Genomic DNA, 23,821 nt, shown 5'->3' with positions numbered 1-23,821 from the left:
AAAGAAGTGTAGACTGCACCTTTTAAAAATTACATTTTTTCATTAATTTCCTTAAAAATGACAAGTTGTATAAAAGTTAGATCTATTTTACTGACCACTTCTAGTTACATAAATTTCTCAGATAGAAAATTTCTCTTTTTAGTAGCATCTGTATTTTAATATTTATTTATATTTAAAAATTGGGTGGACATTTAAGTGTGCATTCGTTATAGGAAGAATAGTGCATGCTAATGGTCTCAAGGGAATTTAGAATAAATTAACTGTAAATTACATGAATTCATTACTAAGGAACAAAGACCTTTTCATCTGTTTTAGGATGTAATTTTTGAATAAGAGAAAAATTACTATTCCTCCTTGTCTTTCCAACTTTTAATATAAGTAGAGATGCTAGTTACAGCTGATTTATCACTATTCATTAAGTATCCTTTGAGAACCATCAGTGTATTGTTATGTGCAGGAAATAAAAAGACTCGTGAACCCTGCCTAAAGGAATGAGTGGCCTACGACAATAAATAAAAATAACTGTTCCTATGGACAAATGTTAGACTGCTGCCGTGACTATAGTACCACAGACGCCAGACAGTTCCAGATCTTAGAATGTATGAAAATTAAATAGGGAATGTTCTAGTTGCTAGACAGAACACAAAGTAAAGGTGGTTTGGTTGAAAAGAGCCTTATAAATATGTTGGAATTTTAAAAAGAAAATGTAGTGGGCAAGAGAGTACAAAACTTTGATGTGATTATGGAGGGAATTCACAGAGTTCATGTGAATGGAGATTTGAATAAAGTAGACCAAGACTTAACTGTGACAGACCCAGAAAGCAGAGAATTAAACTCACCTTAGAGAGTTAATGACTTTAAAACAAGGATCAGTTGTCAATACATCCTCGTTGGAGCAAAAAGAGATGAAGGAGGTAAAGATAAACCAAGGAGCTCAACAAATCAAACAGCACAGGATCACATCATAGCAAGGGTGGTCAGGCATAGGGAGAAGTGTACCAGCTTTCATCTTAATGATGAAACGCCTCCTTGATGAATTAATGCAACACTTTGAACATGGCACCAAACACTGTATTCAGGTTCTAGCTACCATCTTATTTTAGCAATGATGGCATGAAGTTGCACTCTTGGAAGACCACTTCTGTTTACTGCTGCCTCTGACAAGGAGCTATATATGAATAAGTGGTTTCCCCTGATCTCAGAGGCTTTTGTCTTCCTGTACATGCAGGTTGATAAATGCTTCTCTACTCTCTCCTGACATCATTTTCTCCTTTAAAATTTTATTAATGTACCCCTGCCCTTTATGGGATGTGTGTGTATGCGCACATATGTGTACGCACACATATATGCAGTTGCCTATGAAGGCTGGAGGATAGTTTTTGTGACCCCCCCCCCATTCTTTTTCCAGCTCTTAAATACATAGGCTGCATTTATAACGATGGATTTTTCTAAAAATCTAATCCTGACTTTAGCAAATTTTAGTATGTTGGTGTTGTTAGATAAGAGAGCCTGGCTGGTATGGGAAAGGAGCTTACTGGAAATTGGTATTTAGAAATGATACTTATTAAGAGAGAGAGGATTTTCTGGGAGTGGTGGCACATGCCTTTAATTCCAGCACTTGGAAGACAGAGCAGGTAGATCTCTGAGTTTGAGGCCAGCCTGGTCTATAGAGTTCCAGGACAGCCAAAGCTACACAAAGAAATCCTGTCCTAAAAAGTCAAAGAAAGAGCAACAGGGATATTTTTCTTGGGCAGAGAAGTTAACTCATTTTATAAAGTACTTAACATGTAAACATGAGGACCTGACTTTGATCCCTAGAACTCAGGAAGCCAGTATGACGCTATGGGTTTATAATCTTAGTACTGGGAAGTCTGAAACAAAAAGTAGTTTACTACTCCCTGTAGTTTACTAATGAGCCAGTAGCAGCAACGTGACTTACTGAAATCATGGAGGTCAGCCAAACAGCCCAAGTCCATGAGGCTGAGGTGGAAAAAAATCCATGTCAGAGTTAAAACTAGAAGGACAATTAGCTTATGTCTTCTTTTATGATTATAGTGTCCATTACCTACATTCAGCCCCCTTTAAATTTTTTAAAATTCTTTTATGTGTATAGGTGTTTTTCTTGTATGTATGTTTGTACACTACTTGTGTGTAGTGTATGCAGAGGTCAGATGAGGGTATGGAATCCCTTGAAACTAGAGTTCCTAAACAGTTTCGCCAACTGGGAACCATATGTTCAAATATATGAGCATGTGGGGGTCATTCTCGTTCAAACCACCACACCAGTCCAGCTCAGTGAGTGAGCTCAAGGTCCAGTGATAGACCTTACCTCAAATGTTAAGGTGGAGAGCAATTGAGGAATTACCTGATACCTCTGGTGTCTATACATGTGCATACAAGTATATGTTACTCCACACACATGAGCATATCGTGTACACATATTTTTAAAGTAACCTTAACCAAGTTGTATGTGTATATCATATATGTTTTAAAAATTCAGTATGCATAAATGACAAAAGATGACTTGTATGACTTGCATAGAGATGAGATTAGAAATTTTTTTATAAGGAAGACATACCTCCAGACCAAACTGCTTATGCACCATATGTTACCTCTTGTCAAAGAAGGAATTGGTCCTGCTTCATATTCTTGCTATTCTAGTGTACTTTCTGTTACTATGATTGCACATTTATTATCAAAAATAGCCTGGGGAGGAAAGTTTATTTCATCTTATCAGTTTAGAGTCCACCATTGAAGAAAGCAGGGTATGATCTCAAGGAATGACGTGAAGCAGAGACTTGCTAGCTTGCTCCCAGGCTCTCCTTCAGCTACTTTTCTTATATATCCCAGGTCCTTCACCTTAGGGATAATACCATCCACACCAGACTGGGCCCTCACATCAACTAGACACTCACAGATCATCTGATGCAGTCAGTTTTTCCATTAGTGATTCCTTCCTTCTGGGTGTGTTTGGTTGACATCTTAGTCACCAAAGTCTGAAGCCTAAAGTAAGATAAAAGTTCATTTACTCCTAGGAAGCATATGAGGAAAATTTTGTTTGTGATTTTTTTCTATTTATTGTTTTTTTTTTTTTCTTTTCAAGACACGGGTTCTTGTGTAGCCCTGGCTATTCTGGAACTTGCTATGTAGACCAAGAAGGTGATCTCAGGACCCACAGATATCTGCCTGCCTCTGCCTCCCAGCTGCTGGGATTAAAGGTGTGTACCACCTCCACTCAGCAGAAAATTCTATTTTTAGAAGAGAAAAAAATCTTGAAGCTCTGAAGTACTACCTCAAAGGCTAAAATTTGCTTCATAGCACTTTGTGACTGAACAGACTGGTAGCTGCCCAAGGGCTAGAGTGCTGACAGATCTCAGAGAGCACCAGCTTTGTCAAAGGCAGCATGCCTTGACATCCAGAAAAGGCTGAATCTGGTTGAAACCATGGTCACAGATGACATCAGATAGTAAGCAGTAGTTTCCAGGGCTTAGAAAGGAGCAGGAGAGAGAAAAGGAGTTTGAGAGCAAAGACTTTTGCACATTCTCTCTCTCTCTCTCTCTCTCTCTCTCTCCCTCTCCCTCTCCCTCTCCCTCTCCCTCTCTCTCTCAAAGGAGTTTCGGAGCAAAGACTTTTGCACATTCTCTCTCTCTCTCTCTCTCTCTCTCTCAAAGGAGTTTCAGAGCAAAGACTTTTGCACATTCTCTCTCTCTCTCTCTCTCTCTCTCTCACACACACACACACACACACACACACACACACACTTATTCACTCACTTTCTACAGTTTATGGGTCACCTTAAGAAAACAGACTGTTTCTCTTGGGATAGTGGTCAGTGAGGTAACTAAGCAACTGTGGCCTGTTATGTTGTTTCTAGAAGCCCTTCTGGACCTAGTAACACAAAAGAAGGGGTTAATTTGGTATGGATACTCAGGTTTTTGGATTACACAATGTGAGAGGTTATTTTTTAGTTCCAGCTTCCTGCCTGGTTTAGTCTCTGCAGAATGTGATAGTATAATGTTAATTTATTAGTATAGTTTTAGAACATAGGCAGAGTCTAGGTATGGCCAAATGATAGAGCATTTACCTAGACTTGTTCAAGGCCCTGGGTTTCCTCTCTAGCACAACAACAAAAACAAGTCATGAAAAGCCATACTGGATGGTTGTACCACAGTGCACACATTGAACTGTGAGTCTTGATTTTATGGTGTCTTTTAGTAAGGCACAATATTGTTAGAGCAAAGTATTGTAGCAAAACCTACCATGCTTGTGTTCAGAGGGTTGTTTTGTACTTTGGAGATGGTGATGACATTATCATTATTGTAAAACAACTGCCAATACACTCTCTGAATTAGGAAAATGGTATCAGCTGTCACCTGAGCTAGTTGTATGCCATATTTCAGAGAGCCCTTTAAGTATGTTCTAAGAAACAATTTTTACCCATTTCTTTGCCTGAAAGGAAAACAAAGACCTCCTGCTACTTTTTCTTGTCTCTGTCCAAGTCATAAGAAAAACACTTAAACCAAGTGTGTGTTCCTTGATAGGTGATTGTTTTTTTCTTTCTGCAGAGCTAGCAGCACCTCAGTAAATGTAGGTAGTGGCCATGAGATGGATTGGTTATAATTGTCTGGCATTTGCCAAATACAATGTCAGAGGTTTTTTATAGTTTCTGATTCCTTGATGCTTTTAAAAAGTACTTTTTGGCTATAGTAATTGATATTTGATACAATTCAAACTTTTGAGATAGAAGAATCAATCAAGTCTAGGACTTCCTTTTCTACATGAATTTCCACCTAGTAAATTTTATGGTGGATGAATAACAGAGATTATATCTGTACTATTTGCTAAGAACATCTCTTTCTGCTCTGATTGTGATTGCATTATTGCAAAATCCAGCATAAGTCATGCAGATGCTTGATCTTGTCTGTCTTCCCTATAGTGTGAGGAGATTGTTTGGAAAGACCTCTCACCAGATTCCAAATAATGGTTGCATTTTTGGGGTGGTGTGGAGAAGGGTGTATTATTTTTGAGATAAGTCTCTCTATGTAGCCCTGGCTGACATGGAACTTGCTCTGTAGACAAAACTGGCCTCAAACTTGTAGAGACCAATTTGCCTCTATCACCCATGTGTTGGGATTAAAGGCATGCACCATCATGCCCAACTATAGTCACATTTCTTAATTTTAGCAGTTAAGAAACCTTTATAGATTTCATCTTGTCCGGGCATTTTTTTTATCATTGGTATGCTACTAGAACTTTTCCATTTCAGTTTTCATGATTATAGTGACATCATTACTTTGGGACACACATTGAAATTTTTGACTAGTTATTTTTATGGAATAAGAGGCACTGAAGAACTAAATTCTTATCTGTATTCTTTAAATGCAATTGGAACTGGAAAAATGAACACTAACTAGTAGTTTTGGAGAAAATATTTCACTCTGGGGTTTCAGATCTTGTAGCTTCTGAATAGCAGGTGCTTTATTATAGATTCAGTTTTTTCATTGTTTTATTATTGTATGCATAAATGGTGTGTGTATATGCGTGCGCGTGTGTGCGTGTGTGCCAGAGGACCACTTTCAAGAATTAGTTTACTTCTAATTGGATTCTAGGAGTGAAATTAGGATCATCAGGTTTTCGAGGTAAGTTCTTTTATTCTCTGAGCCATCTCACTGATCCTTATTATGGGTAGTTTTAGAGAATTTGGAGAGAGAAAATAGAAATTTAGACTGTTGTTTAAAATACCTCTTAACATTTTGATGGCTGATCCATAATCTCAGGATTTGTAGGAGAATTGAGTGAGATTGAGGCCACATTGTTTTGCATAGTGAGTTCCAGGTCACTTAGGTCTGTAGTGTGAGACTTAGCTTCAAAATAGAAAACAGAACAAAACTGATCCTATAAGTACCCAATCCGACAATCATGGTTTATTATTTTATATTATAGATTTGTCATATATAACTTTTGCTTATTATCATTGACATTATACATTAATAGGGTCTTATCTTCAGGGGATGTCCTAAAGACACCCCACACACATACACATTGGATGCCTTAAAACTTAAATAGAATAGAACCTATTACTTATGGAAACCTCATATCAAAATGAATCTTTATATACTCAGATTTTTTTCTGCTATACAGATTTAGGATAAAGTTTAATTTGAAGCAAAGTAGGGGTTAATTGATGCACAATCCTAATTTGTCTTAATAATAAAAACTTGGAGTCAGACATGGGGATAAAAACTGATGCCCTCTGATCTTCAAGCAAGCTTTGTTTGCCAGAACACAAATAAAATTTCACAACAATAACACTAACAATCAAACAGGACAAGAACAACAGAGTAAATAGTATCTAAAATTATGGGAACACAATGTCTCTTTAACATATTTTTGTCCTCTCTCCTGTGGTGATGTGACTGTGTAGTGTAGCATTTTTGATCATTGTTTAATAAGAAAAAATAATCAGGAGTCACATACTAAGGTAAAACCTGAGAGATTCACAGAGCATGGAGAACCTCTACTCTCCATGCTTTCCTGATTGAAAGGGCCTGCCCATCTCCCCCTCCCTATTCCCATGTGTGTCCATCTGTCTCTTAAGAATTCATTGTAGTAGAAGGCTGCTTGTTCGTTCCCAGCTGCTCTAGACCCAAATAATCATACAGAAACTATGTTAATTACATCATTGCTTGGCCTATTAGCTCAGACTTCTTATTAACTAACTCTTCTTAAATTAACCCATTCCTATTATTTTGTATTTTATCATGAGGCTTGTGATTTACCAGTGAAGTTCAGGGGCATCTGTCTCCTTTGGCAGCTACATGTTGTCTCCCTGGCTCCACCTACTCTACCTTTATATCCCTGTTCAGATTTCCCACCTGGCTGTATTCTGCCCTGCCATAGGCTCAAAGAATCTTCTTTATTAACCAATAGTAATAAAACATATTCCCAGCATACAGAGGGGAATCCCACATCAGTCCATCAGAGAACTCTGTGGTCCATTCCTGTCTGCTGAATGTGGACCCCAACCTCTGAACCAAGGCCCGACTCCATTGGCAGTCTCAGAGCAACCACACAAATTTCCTGAAGCAGTGCAGAGCTGTCACTGTTGAACTACTACATGACACTATGGTGCACAAGTTCTCCATGACCATTAGTATTTTCATAGCACAGGTACCAGAGTGCAAAAAGCGAAGAGAGGTTACCACGTGGTTTAAAGTTTACTTGACTGAAGTAGTTTTGTTTTGTATGACCTTTACTGGCCTGAAAATTGCTATGTAGATCAGGCTGGTCTTGAATTACCAGAAATTCCCTGGCTTCTGCCTCCAGAGTAGTTCAATTAAAAGTGTGTGCCACCGTACCTAGCTTTTTCTGTTTTTATCGTTGCAGAACACTTCCTTTCAGTACCACTGTGTTTCCTTGATGCATGCAGTCAGGGCCAGTGGTTTTTGTTCGCTTGTTTGTTTTTAATTTCCATATCTTAGTATGTAGTCTTTTATCACCGTGACCTGGGTTAATGACCTAGATTTCTTGTTCATTTTACAAAACGCTCTTTAGAGGGAATACACATGGTTATAGAGAAGGAAAGGTAAGCAGCATATCAGATGGTTCTCTAAAAAGTAAGCATTTCTTTTTGTTTGTTTGAGATTTTGTCTTTATTTATGCATAGGTGTGTGTCTGACACAGTAGGTGTGTGCTTGTGAATGCCAGTGCTCTCAGAAGCCTGAGGCCTCAGATCCCCTGAAATTGGAGTTACAGGTGGTTGGCTCTCAGCCATCTATAATGGCATCTAATGCTCTTTTTTGACATGCAGGGATACGTCCAGATAGAGCACGATATACATAAAATAAAAAAATCTTTTTTTTTTTTTTTTTTTTCCCACTTCTTTTTTTTTTTTTTTTTTTTTTTTAAATTTATTTATTTATTAAGGATTTCTGCCTCGTCCCCACAACCGCTTCCCATTTCCCTCCCCCTCCCCCGATCAATTCCCCCTCCCTCATCTGCTCGAAGAGCAATCAGGGTTCCCTGACCTGTGGGAAGCCCAAGGACTGCCCACCTCTATCCAGGTCTCGTAAGGTGAGCATCCAAACTGCCTAGGCTCCCACAAAGCCAGTACGTGCAGTAGGATCAAAAACCCACTGCAATTGTTCTTGAATTCTCAGTATTCCTCATTGTCCGCTATGTTCAGCTAGTCCGGATTTATCCCATGTTTTTTCAGACCTAGGCCAGCTGGCCTTGGTGAGATCCCAATAGAACATCCCCATTGTCTTAGTGTGTGGGTGCACCCCTCGTGGTCCTGAGTTCCTTGCTCGTGCTCCGTCTCCTTTTGCTCCTGATTTGGACCTTGAGATTTCTGTCCGGTGCTCCCGTGTGGGTCTCTGTCTCTGTCTCCTTTCATCGCCTGATGAAGGTTAATATTCCTGAGGATGCCTATGTGTTTGTCTTTGGATTCACCTTCTTATTTAGCTTCTCTAGGAACATGAATTATAAGCTCAATGTCCTTTATTTATGGCTAGAAACCAAATATGAGTGAGTACATCCCATGTTCCTCTTTTTGGGTCTGGCTTACCTCACTCAGGATAGTGTTTTCTATTTCCATCCATTTGTATGCAAAATTCAAGAAGTCCTTGTTTTTTACTGCTGAGTAATACTCTAATATGTATATATTCCATACTTTCTTCATCCATTCTTCCGTTGAAGGGCATCTAGGTTGTTTCCAGGTTCTGGCTATTACAAACAATGCTGCCATGAACATAGTAAATAAAAAAATCTTAAAAAAAGAAAGTTATGAGCCATTTGACATGTGTACTGATTACCAAACTCTCTGGAAGAGCAAGAAGAGCTTTTAATAATCATAGAGTCGTCTTTCCAGCCTCTAATCATTATTTCTTATGTATTAACTGTGGCATAAATGGGTTTCTTTCTTTTCATAGTGCGAGTGGCACCTGTAAGAGGTTGGTGCTGGTGTTGTCTTCTCTGGGAAAATGTATGAGAAGTCAGTTGTTTAAATGAAACTATTCATATTGGTGCTCCCTTTCTCTTATCAACATAGATATAGTCCTATTGATATTTTATTCCAAGGTATGGTATATATGAGGCTTTTTAAATAGTGCTTTTTCATAGCTAGGAATGGTTATAATTAAAAGTATTCTATTCTTCACTCTTTATTGGTAACTAAAGTAATCTGACATTTTCATTCTTTAGGCTTCTTTTTAAACTATGATTAAAACCATCTCCAAATAGTATTTTGACGTGTAGTTTAGGAACATTTCTAGCTAGGTATGCAATAAAAAGGATTGCATCATCTCTAAGGGGAAAAAAGTATTTTTATATATTTTAGTTATATCAAAAAAGAAAGCCCAGATAAAACCAAGTTTGACATTTTTCTCTAGGATTCACTTTATTTTAGAGTACCATATTCTCAATCTTTTAGTGTCCCCCTAGTAATGAGAAACTTAATTTCAACTTGGGTGAAGAATGTGATGGTATATACTTGAATCTCAGTGGTTGGGAAGAAGATTGCCACGAAGCTAGTACAAGCCTATTCTGGCACACACAGTTGTTGGCCTGCCAAGGCTTTAGAGAGAGACTCTGTCAAAGATAGGATAAAATAGAATGGTATAGAATATGCTTCAGAAATGATTCCTCTCCGTAACCGTGCATGTTTATTTGTGACTTGTAGGCCTAGGAAGTTGTTTATTTTAAACTTCCATGATACTTGCTTATATTTTTACCTACGAAAGTAATTGAAAACATTGTGCTTACCATTTCCAGGTATTACGATAGAATTGTAATTAAAGAATAGTTTAGTGTTTTAAATTTCAAATTGCTGCTTAGAGCTGTTTAAATTACACAGTCTTAATAATGTCCCTTCTTACCTGATAAATCCACTAATGCTGTTCTTAGTAGGAGTGACAGTTACTTGTAGCCATTTCTAAATTATGTGTAATAGATAAGCTTATTATTATCATCTTTATTTATTAGCCACTGTTCATAGCTTATGGTAAAGGTTATACCTTACACAACAAAATATAAAGATGCCTGAACTTTTGTAAATTTAATCTGATGTTGGAAACAACATTGTCTTACCTTAGTTTACCACCCAATACAGACTTTTCAGTTCATTGATGACCTGTTTAGTGATGGTGTCAGTTCCATGGTGACTTGATCAATGTTTGTATCTGTCCTTCCCTTCCTTTCCCTTCCTTTCCCTTCCCTTCCCTTCCTCCTTCCTCCTTCTTCCTTCTTCCTTTTTCCTTTTCTTAAAAAAAAAATGACTTATGTTTTTAGAGTCAAGGGATTCTAGCACTTGGGTAGCTAATTGAAGCTCTGACTTTTCTCTTGTCTATAGCCCACCTGACTGTGGTCCCTAGTAATACACATCAGATTCTGTAAGTAGATTCTAGTCTTAAACTGACTAAGATTTATCAACTATTTTAAATATTACCTACTAGAAAGTAAAAGTTTTGGAGTTTGTTAGCACTGTAAGCATAATCAAAAATGAGGAAATGAAGTGGAATATTCAAGTTTCATCCTAGAAGTAATTAACCCTGGCCACTCTTGCCATAATTAGAACATCTGCAGAATGTTTGTTGGTTACATTGCCAAAATGATTTCAGATGTTTTACTACCAGCTATGCATATAATATAGCAACGTTTTTGAATTTTTCATGAATACCTTTGTTTTTCCAAGACTAGATCAAGGGAGAATTTTGGGATTCTGCTAAGCTTTGTGTTTGTACTTATAAGTCATTTGCTATCTTTTTTATACAGATCCTTTAGGTGTCCTGAGACCTCCATTGCCTTTACCTTGTTGCAGTTGAAACTTTAGCTTTCTTGCTGTTTTGTATGATTTGTTTCTTTGTCTTTGAGAGGGGGTTTCACTCTGTACCTCTGTCTGGCCTGGAAGCTGGTATCTAGACTGAGCCAGTGGGAATTCACAGACATCCTCTTGCCTTTTCCTTTTGAGTGCCAGGGTTAAAAGTGTGCATTGTCACACCCTGCTTATGTCTCAAAATATTTTATGGCAAAGTAATCTACATATAAATTTCCTTTATATCTATTCACTGAAAAGAGCACACTAACTTTTAAGGCCATTGATCGTCTTCCATGTGTCAGCCACTTTACTGGAGATTTGATATTATGTCTCTGTATTTGAAACAAGTCTCACTATGTAGGCTGGCTGGTATAGAACTTACTATGTAGACTAGACTAGTGTAACACTCATATATAGAGAGAGGTCCTCTGTCTCTGCCACTCAAGTGCTAGTCCATGCCTTTAATTTATTCATTAAGTTTAATTAATTAATTAAAAAGTCTCACCATTCCTTTTTGTTTTTTTCAGTTTTTTTTTTATTTTTTTATTTTTGTTAGGTTCTTACCTTTAGCCCCAGATGACCATAAACCCATGGCAGTCTTCTCGCCTTAGCCTCTAAAATGCTTCCCAGGCATATATCACCATAAATTATTAAAGTGATGTTTGATAGCAGGTGGTAAGAGAATCTTAAAATATGAAACCGTTAACAGTTGTTTCATGATTGTGTTTCTAAGAGAATATACAAACTTTAGCTCTTACCATTTAAAGTCTTTAGGTTTGTGTAAGTCCATAATTGTGTATCAGTACTGATTTATAGTATCTTTACTAGTATTCACAAATGCATAGATACCCATTTGTCTAGAATTCATCTTTGCTAATTATATCAGTGAGTTTCTGGGTTCCCTTTGACCACCTGCGTCTCTAGTCTTTGTTTTTTATATATGAAACCAACAACACATAGGGGTCTGAAACAGAAGAATTGCTGTGGGTTTAAGGCCAGCCTAAGAGAGTTGCCTAAAATTAATTTGTGGGACCGTAAGCCCCAATATTTCTTATGAAGCAATTAATTTTTCTTCCTTATTAAATATATATTTTTAGAGTATATGCTGGTCTCTTAATGTAGTTCAATTTAAACATAAACTATGTATATTTACTTAATGCTCAAAACTAGGTTTTTATCAATATATCTTATAAAATACTGAGAGTAAAGAGGGTTTAAATGAATTGCCTGTATTGTACAGTAATAAGCAGTACAGTTAAAAGTTGACCACATTTCATGATTAGCTTTTCATAGCATCACAATACCCTGATGAGAAAAGCTTCTACAAACCCTGAGTCAGCTGTCTCAGAGTAGACTGTGTATTCTGTGATGTATTTTAGTTGACTCATCTTCAGAATGTCCTTTGCTGATCTTGTAACCCCCTTCTTAACTGTCAAAATGGGAAAAATTAGAAATTAAAAAGTCATTGAATAAAGAAATGTTTGAATCTGGAAAGGTATCCAGAAGTTTCAGGAGAGATTTTCGTAAGAACACAAGAAGAAAAGCTAAGAAACTTAAGACACTGTGTCTGTCTGTCTGTCTGTCTGTCTGTCTCTGTGTGTGTCTTTCCATCCATTATATATAAAATAGTTTTACTTATATATTTTTATTATATGAATACATATATAAGTGAAAATATACATAAAATGAAATTTACTACTTCTCATGTTAATATTATTGTCAATTTGACAGCATCTAGAGCCACCTAGGAAATGATCCTCTGAAAATTTGATTAGAGATTATCTGGATTAGGGTGATTGAAGTGGAAGGCCCACCCTTTTTTAATGTGCGCGGTACCATTCCAGGGCTTGGGCCCTGAGCTGATGAAAAGGAGAAAACTGGCTGAGCCGTACAATTGGTGGCTTGACTGTCACAATGTGATCAGCTACTTCGAGCTCCGCCACCTTGTCTTCTCCGCCGTTTGTATTAAACCCTTTTTATCAGACTGAGGAGTGTAGCCTCTTCACTGAAGCCATGGTTTTAAGACATTTTAGTTTTATTTTTAAAAATTTGTTTATAGTTTGTACATGTACAGGTGCCTTTGGAGGCCTGAAGAGGAAATTGGACCCCTCGAGGCTGTAGTTATAGGCAATTATGAGCTGCCATGTGGCTGCTGTGAATTGAATCCAGGACTTTCAAAGAATAGTCATCAATGCTTTTAAACATGAAGCCATCTCTTCAGCCCTGGTTTTTAAGACATTTTAAGTTATACCAACTGTGTGACTTTGCCGCACTGTTTAGTAAAAAAGAGTTTAGCTGACATTTCATGATTCCCTGTCAGCCTTGTATGTGAGTGAGATTTTGATAGATTTTGAGCTGGTCTAATGTGTTGGGGATATTTTTGCTTTAAGATTAGTACTGTGAGCAGGTGGGACAGCTGAAAGTCTGTTGTGCTTTCCTTTGTGGGTTTTTGTTTGTTTCTGTGTTTTCAAACTGAGTCTTATTATATATCTCTGGTTGGCTCTGAACTTACTATGTACACCAGGCTTGCCTCAAACTCACAGAGATCTCCTGCTCTACCTCTTGAGTGCTGGGATTACAGGCATATGTCACCATACTTGGCTTAGTTTACTTTCTGATGGACTGTTATCCCTTTAGTGTGTATAAAAACATGCATCATTTTATTTTGTTCTGAAATGTTACAGTTTTTATAGCATTGAGGTGGAACTATCTTTTACTTTGTTATTATCTTTTGTTTGTTTTCTAGATGAAAAGGGGGCTGTGTAGTGAATGATCTTATCTAAAGAATATATAGGGCAGAGTTTTAAAGAAAGATAGGAGAAAAAGCTGGTGTCCAGATTCAGACTTTCTCAATCCAGAAAATGAACCTTTTAACATTTGTCTTATGTGCCATGTGCTTAAATAATTCTGTCTGCTTTGAGAATTGTTTCCATAAGGGTCTTCTTTATGTGTTACTGTATTTATATCCAGTATTTTCTTTAGCCAACTAGCAACAGTTCACAAAGTGTGAGGCAGTTCACTTCAGTTAAAGTAATACTATAATGTATTTCTTTTTTCACAACAGTAAAATAATGTGTTTGTTTTCATTCTGTTGGGATTATTAGTATCAAGAAGTTAGTGTCAAGTAGAGGAGAATGCATAAATATGGTGATTACTGAGATTTCAGATTGAAGTTTAATCCCCTAGTAAGCCATTTGTTCCTTTCTCTGTATGTATGGTAAGGCATAAAATAATTCTTAGCATTATTAAATAGTTATGTAGGGAACTGTATGTTTTCAGTGACTTAATTATTGAACTCAGCTTTTCAAACTACTCTGATTTACATTTGCACAGAAAAGAACAAATCAGCTGTCCCCTTAGAATCATCAAAGTCAACTTAAATTCATTAAGAATTTTTTCATCATTTTTTATCATATTATATGCATATGTGGACATGCATGCAAGTGCTTTTGGAGGCTAGAGGCATTGGATCCCTTGGAGCTGGAGTTACAAATGAGCTGCCTGATGTAGGTTATGGAACCAAACTCAGGTCTTTTAAAAGATCCGTAAGTGCTATTAACTGTTGAACTATCTCTCCAGCTCCAACTTAAGAATTTTATATTGCAAATGGACAAACCCCCATACAAAATGTTTTCAGAATAACTAAAAACAAATTTACTAACTTAAGAACAACATGTGGGACTGAGAGCTCAGCAGGTAAGGGCACATAACTGCCAGTCTTGATACTCTGACTCAATTCTTGGGGCCTACATGATAAAAGAAGGTTGTTCTACCTCCACGCATGTACAGTCACATGTGTGTGTACATCAATGCGCACACATGCATGTGCGTGCACACATACAAACAAATAAACAAATATTTTTAAAGGAACAACATGAACTGGGCATGGTGGCACTCACTCAGAAGACTGAGAGAGGAGGATTGCTGGAGTTCTAGGATAGACTGAGAAAGGAGTATTGCTGGAGTTCTAGGATAGACTGAGAGAGGAGGATTGCTGGAGTTCTAGGATAGACTGTGAAAACCTGACTTGAGCAAATATACAAACAAAACAGCAAAACCAGCTTTTGTTAAAATGTAGTTGAAGACTACATTTCCATTGAAGTCTGGTATTGTAATATTTGTATCTCTGTTTTGGGTAATTCTGGTTTTTGGGTTTTTTTTTTTGTTTTTTTGTTTTTTTTTTTTTTTTGCTTGTTTCTTTTGTTTTTGTATAGGAGCTATTACCTTGATTCTGAGCCTCACAGAAATGTCTTTTCTTTCTCCCATTATTCTGTTATTTCTCTGTTTGCATCCCCTGTCCCTCCAGCCTCTCCTCCTAAATGCTGTGAGGCTTAGGAGTAGGAATATTTTGTAAACAGTATTCATGGTACTCTGTGTGAGCATCTGAGCTGGAATTTCCAGAATCCAGATAAACCTGGATGAGATAGTGTGTGTCTGTGGTCTCAGGGCAGAGACAGGAAAATCCCTTTAAGCCAAGACTCAGCTGGCTAGACACACACAGATCCTGTCTTAGACAAAGTGTGAGGATCCCGTATCTGTCCTCTGACCTCTACATAGATACCTGCGCACATACGTGAGCATGTTCACACAAGTGAACACATCATGCACAAACAGATAAAGAATACTGTAGATTGTTTCAAAGTATTTTATTGGAGCTTGAAATCACATCTAATTGTATGTAGTATATGTGTGTGGATGTTTTGCCTGTGTATATGAATTTCTAATATATATGCATGCCTGATGCTTACAGAGAAGAGCATCAGATCTCCTGAAACTGGAGTTACAGAAGATGGCAAGATGCCATATGAGTGCTGGGAACTGAACCTAAGCCTTCTGGAAGAGCTAACAGTGTTCTTAACTGCTTATCCATCTCTCCAGCACCTACAATTAATTTTAAATTATTAGGTTCTTTTTCTTTTCCTCTTGAGATTTCATTCTAGCAAACTCCCTCCCCCATCTTTCCACCTCAGCCTCTGAAATGCTGAGATTACAGATGTGTGCCACCATACCCATCTTTCTTTAAAACTTTTAATTTGAGGTAATTGTAGGCTTGATTGCTTTTTGAAGAGATGCTTCTGTGTCTTTCAGTACACGGTTGTGAATCAGTATTTGTCATATATCATCATACAGTGAATGAAGTTCATTTAGTGTTCATTCTCTTACCCAACAGTGTTTGCTTTCCATTTATTGAGAGGTGTTTGTGGGAACAATGTTGGGACTTTTCCAGTATAGACAGCGGTTACTATTTGTGCCTGGGAAATTAAAAACAAATGGGACACTAGTTTTACTACTTTTAGTTCTTCAAAGGCTATAGTAGGAATCCCCTCCTCCAACACTACTACTCTGTTGTTGTTTTTCAAGAGTCTTACATGGTAGCCACACTACCAAACATTTAGTGCTTCCTAGTCATAAATACTAAAACACTAATTCCAGTACTTGAGAGGCCATTAGTAGTTCATAAAGATCATGGTGATGTTCACCTAGCTTAAGGGCAGAACAGCTTCATGAACTTGAATGGGCTAGAATTTCTGTCTCAGAGAATACCTGTTTATGTCTGTTAGTGTTAAATTAGTGTCTTACTGTGGAGATTAAAATGTGATTGCTGTATTGAAGTACAAACACCCTGTCATGGTAAGTGATGCTTACTTGGCAATAATTATGTATAGAATTTTGCATAAACAATCATTTAAAAAGAAAAATCATTTAAAGAAATATTACACTTTAAAAATGGAAACATACTTACAAAGTATAGCATGATTAATAAGAACCCCCAGACAGAAATGGGAGTTTGACCTGAAGACTATTCCCTCTACCTCAGTCTGAAATGGTGATCCTGCCTCCAGGAATCTCAGAATGAGACGGTGTGTGAGAGCTGGTTCCTCCTGTTTTATATTCTCTCTAGTGCTGGGATTAAAGTTCTATGGCAAACTAGTGTGGCTACTGGGATTAAAGGTGTGTGTCACCACTGCCTGGTCTGTAAGGTTGATCAGTGTGGCTATTTTACTCTCTTCAGGCAGGTTTTGCTTATTAAAATACAAGTGAAATATCACTACAGCAAAGTATTATCTTACTCTTATAAGGCTTTTAAATTATAATATATATTTAAGACTACTCAACTGAAGCCAGTTATGGTATCTTTGGCACATCTTAATCTCAGTACTCAGGAGGCAGAAGCAGGCAATCTGAGTTTCAAGCCAGCCAAAGCTATAAGTGAGGCTTTGTCTTAAACAAACAACCACAACAAAGCCCTGATCAAGTGAAGATAGTAAGATATATGGTAAAGAATATTAGATGTTTTTAAAAGTTAAAAACAAAGCCTAACTGATAACATTTAAGAAAATGCTGAGGAAATGTGGTTTTTAGATAGCAAATTAAAGGAAGGGAGGTGTACACTAAGTACTAGATTGGCAGACTGCCTGAGATGCACGTGCATAGTAATTAGAGGCATGCTGGCTTTCACATGTCAGCCAGCTCTTGTTTGTATGGACAGTAATCATTCTTACTTTTAAAAGAGGTTTATCAAGTTTTCCATGAACATTTGTTAATTACCACTACTATATATAGCTACTCCGAGCAAATGGTTCAAAGTTTTCTTTTTTTATCTATCTATCTATCTATCTATCTATCTATCTATCTATCTATCATCTATCTAATCTATTAAATAAAGATTTCTGCCTCCTCCCCGCCACCGCCTCCCATTTCCCTCCCCTTCCCCCAATCAACTCCCCCCCCCCATCAGCCCAAAGAGCAGTCAGGGTTCCCTGCCCTGTCGGAAGTCCAAGGACCTCCCACCTCCTTCCAGGTCTAATAAGGTGAGCATCCAAACAGCCTAGGCTCCCACAAAGCCAGTATGTGCAGTAGGATCAAAACCCAGTGCCATTGTTCTTGACTTCTCAGCAGTCCTCATTGTCCGCTATGTTCAGTTCTTGGTGGAATTTCTTAGTTGTCAAAGCATGGCTAAGATTTTTCTCATTTCGTTGTTGAGATTTGGGGACATCCTCTATGCTTTGTATTTGAATTCACTAAACAAATGCCCTTAGTAATCTCTCTTATACTATATTATTGACATATTATCATTCACATTCTAAATGTAAAAAGGGATTTGCCTAATTAGTTTAATTCAGGATTGTATATATCTACTCTAAATGTTCTGTTAGTGTTTTGTTCCTATAGAGTGTTTGGAGCAGACTTTTCTGAGGAGACTGAAACTGCCCTATTTTTACTTAATATGTTTGCTTTCTTAATCTCGCTAGGTAGTCTGTACCAGTGAGGAAGAACCATACACTCTCACATCTGTCTCCAGTGACAACTAAAGATTCCACTAATATCAAAAATGTTCTGATTTCAGAAAAGTTATTAGTAAATGTGGATTCTAAAACTTAGGTTTTTTTTAAAGCTATGAGTTGAATTGCAAAGAGATGGTTATCCCAGGTCTTATGGTAATATATCAGTAACCCACCACTTGGTAGTAGAAGGTAGCCTGGTGTAGTTAGAAAGTTCCAGTATATCCCAGGACTATGAAGTGAGATCTCTATAGTTCTGCCTCAAAAACCAAAAACAAACAGCACAAAAAGGAGATTGTTACAATTCACTTAAGTATTCAATATGGCACCTTGAGAAGGTTCCATTGGCTTGCTTTGAATTGGCACTTGTTTAGTGTGTGTGTGTGTGTGTGTGTGTGTGTGTGTGTGTGTGTGTATGTGCGCATATACATTATACGTAATCTTTGAGTCTTCTCAGATTGATAGGATAGAATGCATAGTTATCCTACAGCTCAATTCAGTTCTGTTACCTGTCTTTAAAAGCTGTTAACCTCATATAGACTCTTAGATACGTCTGTACATAGAGATTTAGGGTGTTGAATACAGACTTTTCCTCCATATATTAATGCTAAGGCTAAAGTTATATGTCCATTTATTTACATGCTTTTTAGGAAGTAAAATTATGATAAAAGAGTGAAATATACTATGGTATAAGTGCCCATGCTTGCTTACCAGGCATGGTTACCTAATATGGCTGTGAGGAATAAACCAGGCTGGTTGGAGGGGCCACAGCAAGAATGAGGCTGTGACTATTTTATTGAGAGCAATCAGACTTTTTATACATTATCAGCAACAGAATATAGCGCCAATTGCCCGGATCAATACAGTTGTAGTTGCCAGGATAGAATGATGTTTACAAGCTATACAAGGTACACATGATTAAAGTCTAAGACCATGTGTCCCATCAAACTTCCATGCTTTTTTCACTTCTGAGGGAACATACAGAGAAACACAAAGTAGCCTGAATGCTTCGCCTGAGAGAGTGCATTGGTCTCTCTCTCTGGAACTGGAAGGCCACTGTGCCTGTCCTCCCCACCCCCAGCCATGGGCTCTACCCTGAGAACCTATAAACACATGCCTCTCAAGGCAGTTAGGCCAGCCCAACTCCGTGATTGCCCACACTATGGTCAGTATTTATGTCCTTCCCATAGCTTGCTCTACTACTGATTTCTCTTTAATCATTCCAAAGTTCTAAAGGCAGTATTTCTTCATTTATAATGTTTTGATGTGGACTGGGAATATAGTTCTATATAGAACACTTGCCTTTTTATATGAGGCTCTAAGGTTAATTCCCAGCACCACTCTGTAGCTCTCCATAGTCAGTGCCCTCACCCCACTTCTTTCCAGTGACAGATATTTTATCATGCATGGTTAAAGCTACTTTTTTAGTAGGGGTATTTATGGCAAGTTTTTGGTAAAAATTTTAGCACAGAATTAAGGTTATTATCATCTGTAATACAAGGTGTGGATATGCAGTCACTAGTTCTTCAATTAAATCTTTATAAAATTTTGATTATAATATTGTCACCTCATTTCCAGAGACACTAGTAATCTTACTAGAATTATTGTTAATTGTGTTCTATTATTTAACTTAAGTTTTTTGAGATGTAGAAGCACGTAGCCCAAGCTATCCTTGAACTCTCTGTGTATCTGAGGCTGACCTTATATTTTTGATTCTCCTGCTTTGATCCCATGAATGCTGGCATTGCTGGCCTGTGACAGTACACCCAGTTTTATGCTGTGCTGGGATTTGAACCCAGGCTTCATGTATGTTGTGCTAATACCCTTCCTGCTTGAGCTACATTGCAGCCCCATTCTTAGCATTTTACCCATTTTAAAATAGGATTCCTTTTTTACTGTCTCATTGTACTAAAGACAATGATTGCATATTCATTTTTCATAGTATCTGTTAGAGAAATCTCTCTCTGTGTAGCTAGAGATCTACCTTGGGTATTGTTTTACAGATGCTATCTACCTTGTGTTTTATTTTGTGTTTATTTTTGTTTTTGAGGCAATCTCTTTATTAGCCTAAAATTTGACAGTTAGGCTAGACTGGTGGTTGGTCAGTGAGCCAGTCTCCACCTCCCCACTGCCTGGATTACAGGCTGTTGCCACCACACCTGGTTTTTTCACATGGATTATGGGGAATCAAACACAGGTCCTGATGGTTGGTTGTACAGCAAGCACTTTACTGTTTGAATATTTCTCCATTCTTCCCACTCTTTATTATTATACATCCTTTCTATAAAGGCACAGTACTTTATACATAAGGTGTTTATTTTATTTTTTCCTACCTTGTAGGTTGCTTCCACAGAATGTTGGCCTTCTCTATGTTGGAGGTTATGAAAGACCCTTTGCACAAATCAAGGTATGCTTATTCATTTTCTGTGTACTTTTTTTGGTGTTTACTTACCTGGAGTCCACCCAAAACTTAGTAAAACCATCAGTTTCCTCAAAGACATTGGTGACTATGAAGGAATAAGTTTATGGATTTTGCTAATGTCTGCTGAAAAAAAAATTGTAAAGCAATACCAGACCCGTTATTGAAAGGAGGGAGAACATGAGCAAAGAAGTCGGGACCACGAGGTGAGCACCCACCCACTGAGACAGTGGAGCTGATCTATTGGGAGCTCACCAAGGCCAGCTGGACTGTGACTGAAAAAGCATGGGATAAAACTGGACTCTCTGAGCATGGCCAACAATGAGGGCTGATGAGAACCCAAGGACAATGGTTTTGAACCTACGTAATGTGCTGGCTTTGTGGGAGCCTAGCCAGTTTGGATGTTCACCTTCCTAGAAATGGACGGAGAGGGGAGGACCTAGGACTTACCACAGGGCAGGGAAATCTGACTGCTCTTTGGGCTGGAGAGGGAGGGGGAGAGGAGTGGGGAGAGGGGGAGAAGGGTGGGAGGAGGGGGAGGGAAATGGGAGGCTGGGAGGAGGAGGAAATTTGTTTTTTTTTGTTTTTTGTTTTTCTCAACAAAATAACTAAAATTAAAAAAAAAAAAGAAAGAAAACTCTGCTCATACTAGAATTGACTTTCGACAACCTTCTCAGGACACTTGTTCTCTTTAGTTGGGGTGTAGTTTACAGCAGTATACTGTATATTAGACATCCAGTTTGATACTTGCTCTGGTTAAAACTATTAAGATAATGAAATATTGGGGCTGGAGAGATGGCTCAGCGGTTAAGAGCACTGACTGCTCTTCTAAAGGTCCTGAGTTCAATTCCCAGCAACCACATGGTGGCTCACAACCATCTGTAATGAGGTCTGGTGCCCTCTTCTGGCCTTCAGGCATACACACAGACAGAATATTGCATACATAATAAATAAAGAAATATATAAAAAAGATAATGAAATATATCTGTCATTTGAAAAAAATTATTTAGATGGCTTGATTTTTTTTCTTCCTGCCCTTTTTGTCATCTTGTCTCCTAGCAACCACTAGACTAACTTGCTATTATCGAGAAATTTATGTACTTTAGTATTTATGTGAGCAGAATCAGACATGACTATTTTAAGATTGCTCTACATTGTTGCACTTGCTATTGCTACTATTCTTTTCTTTGGGAGGTGGTGTTGGGAATTGAACCAGTGACTGCTGTGTGCTAGGCACTGCGGTTAGCATTTGCATATAGTTTCTCAATAGCAAGGCGTGCTTTCTTTTCTCTTGGATAGCACAGTATCCTTATTTCTCACAGGTAGATACATATGTCTGTTCCGTTGACCTACCAGTACCACTTATATGGATTATTGTAGTTTTATAGTAAATCCTAAGATCAAATTATATAAACCCTCCAGTTTTATTCTTTTTTTCCTGTGTAGTTTTGGTTAATCTTGTTTCCTTTCACTTTCATACAATTTTAAAGAACTATTGTATCAGTTTATATAAAAGTGCTTATTTGGATTCTGTTTGAGATTATGTTGAATCTATAGATAGATTTGAATAAAATTGAAATTTTAAACAGCATTGTGCTGGAGGTATGGCTTGATGTTAGCCTGCCATGTGTATAGTACTGGGTTTGGTTCCAGGCGAGGAAGGGAGGTAGGTAGGTTCTTAATAATACAGGATCATTCAGTTCACCAACACTGCATGTCTGTATTTAATCCAACTTTTATATTTTCTTATTGGTAGTCTTGCATAGTTTTATAATATATAAGTATTTACATATTTCATGTTTTGGTGCAAGTATAAAAGTACTTTTATTTTGATTTTTAAATGTTCAATGCTAGTGTGTAAAAAGATGATTATAAATATATTGACTTAGGATTCTGTAGTATTATTACACTGAATTATTGGTTCTGGTAGTATTTTTTGTAGACTTTATAGGATTTCTTTACTTACTTATGTGCTCCACTGGAAAAGGCTGTCCTCTTCTTGTCTGACCTGATGCATTTCTCTGTAGTTTATTGCGCTGACTGCAGTGTATAATGCCAAGCTGAATAGTAACTGTTAGATCAGACATCCTTGCTATCTTCCTAAATCCTAAAGGGAAAACATTGTCTTTTGTCAGACTTGTCCATAGAAATATTAGGTAAGAATTGATTAATTGGGGCTTGAGAGATAGCTTAACAATTAAAAGTGCCCAGTGTTTTTGCAGAGGAGTTTAGTTTGGTTCCTAGCACTCAGACTTGTAACTGCCTATAACTCCAGCTCAGGGGGCTCCATTTCCTTCCCTCTTTTAGCTTCTGTGAGTACCTACACACACAAATAATAAAGTAATTTTGGAAGAGTTTATTAATTAATTCTAACCTGCATTGTTGTAAGGAATGAAAAAATAGGGCTGGGAGATAACTCAGTAGGTAAAGCACTTGAGCACAAGGGGCATGAGTTTGAATCTCGGCAGCCACATAATGCTGGGTGTAGTAGCTTGTGTTAGGAACTCCATTGCTGTTATGCGTAATCCCACATAATGCTGGGTGTAGTAGCTTGTGTTAGGAACCCCAGTGCTGTTATGTGTAATCCCACATAATGCTGGGTGTAGTAGCTTGTGTTAGGAACCCCAGTGCTGTTATGTGTAATCCCACATAATGCTGGGTGTAGTAGCTTGTGTTAGGAACCCCAGTGCTGTTATGTGTAATCCCACATAATGCTCGGTGTAGTAGCTTGTGTTAGGAACCCCAGTGCTGTTATGTGTAATCCCACATAATGCTGGGTGTAGTAGTTTGTGTTAGGAACCCCAGTGCTGTTATGTGTAATCCCACATAATGCTGGGTGTAGTAGCTTGTGTTAGGAACCCCAGTGCTGTTATGTGTAATCCCACATAATGCTGGGTGTAGTAGCTTGTGTTAGGAACCCCAGTGCTGTTATGACAAGATGGGACATAGGGTGTACAGTGCAGTTGACAAAAGGACCTGTGAGGAAGGTGAGAACACATACTCAGATTTGTCCTTTGATGCTCACGTGGGTGCTGTGGCACATACAAGAGCCTGTATGTGTATGCATCTTCCCTCTCACATTTGCATCACATACACACCAGAGGGTAAAAATGAACAAGACAGTAAACAGAAAGGAAGATTTCATTTTTCCCTTTTCTTCACTATTGTAACTTTTTGTAAATGTTTTCTTATTCCACTGGGTGAGAATAAGACCAGAATTTTTAAGCCAAGTTTGAAGCAAGCATTATTAAATACTGGTCAGAACAATGGACACTGGCCAGGTCCACACCCAGGATTCCCAGAGAA

General features: G+C 37.7%; 1 protein-coding gene across 3 annotated transcripts in view; it reads left to right on the top strand.

The window, feature by feature from the left end:
* Rngtt (RNA guanylyltransferase and 5'-phosphatase) overlaps positions 1 to 23,821 on the top strand; it is a 188,522-nt gene that overhangs the window by 107,238 nt on the left and 57,463 nt on the right. For all 3 annotated transcript variants that reach the window (XM_041667676.1, XM_041667677.1, XM_041667678.1), the window contains exon 14: positions 20,437 to 20,503. In XM_041667676.1, the coding sequence (XP_041523610.1) occupies positions 20,437 to 20,503 (67 nt within the window). The remainder of the gene's footprint in view (positions 1 to 20,436; positions 20,504 to 23,821) is intronic.

This window comes from Microtus oregoni, unplaced genomic scaffold, assembly GCF_018167655.1.
Source record: "Microtus oregoni isolate MIOR12 unplaced genomic scaffold, Mior012 000017F_ref0000208, whole genome shotgun sequence".
NCBI lineage: Eukaryota > Metazoa > Chordata > Mammalia > Rodentia > Cricetidae > Microtus > Microtus oregoni.
The sequence above is the reverse complement of the archived record's forward strand: the minus strand, read 5'-3'. Positions and strand labels throughout refer to the sequence as shown.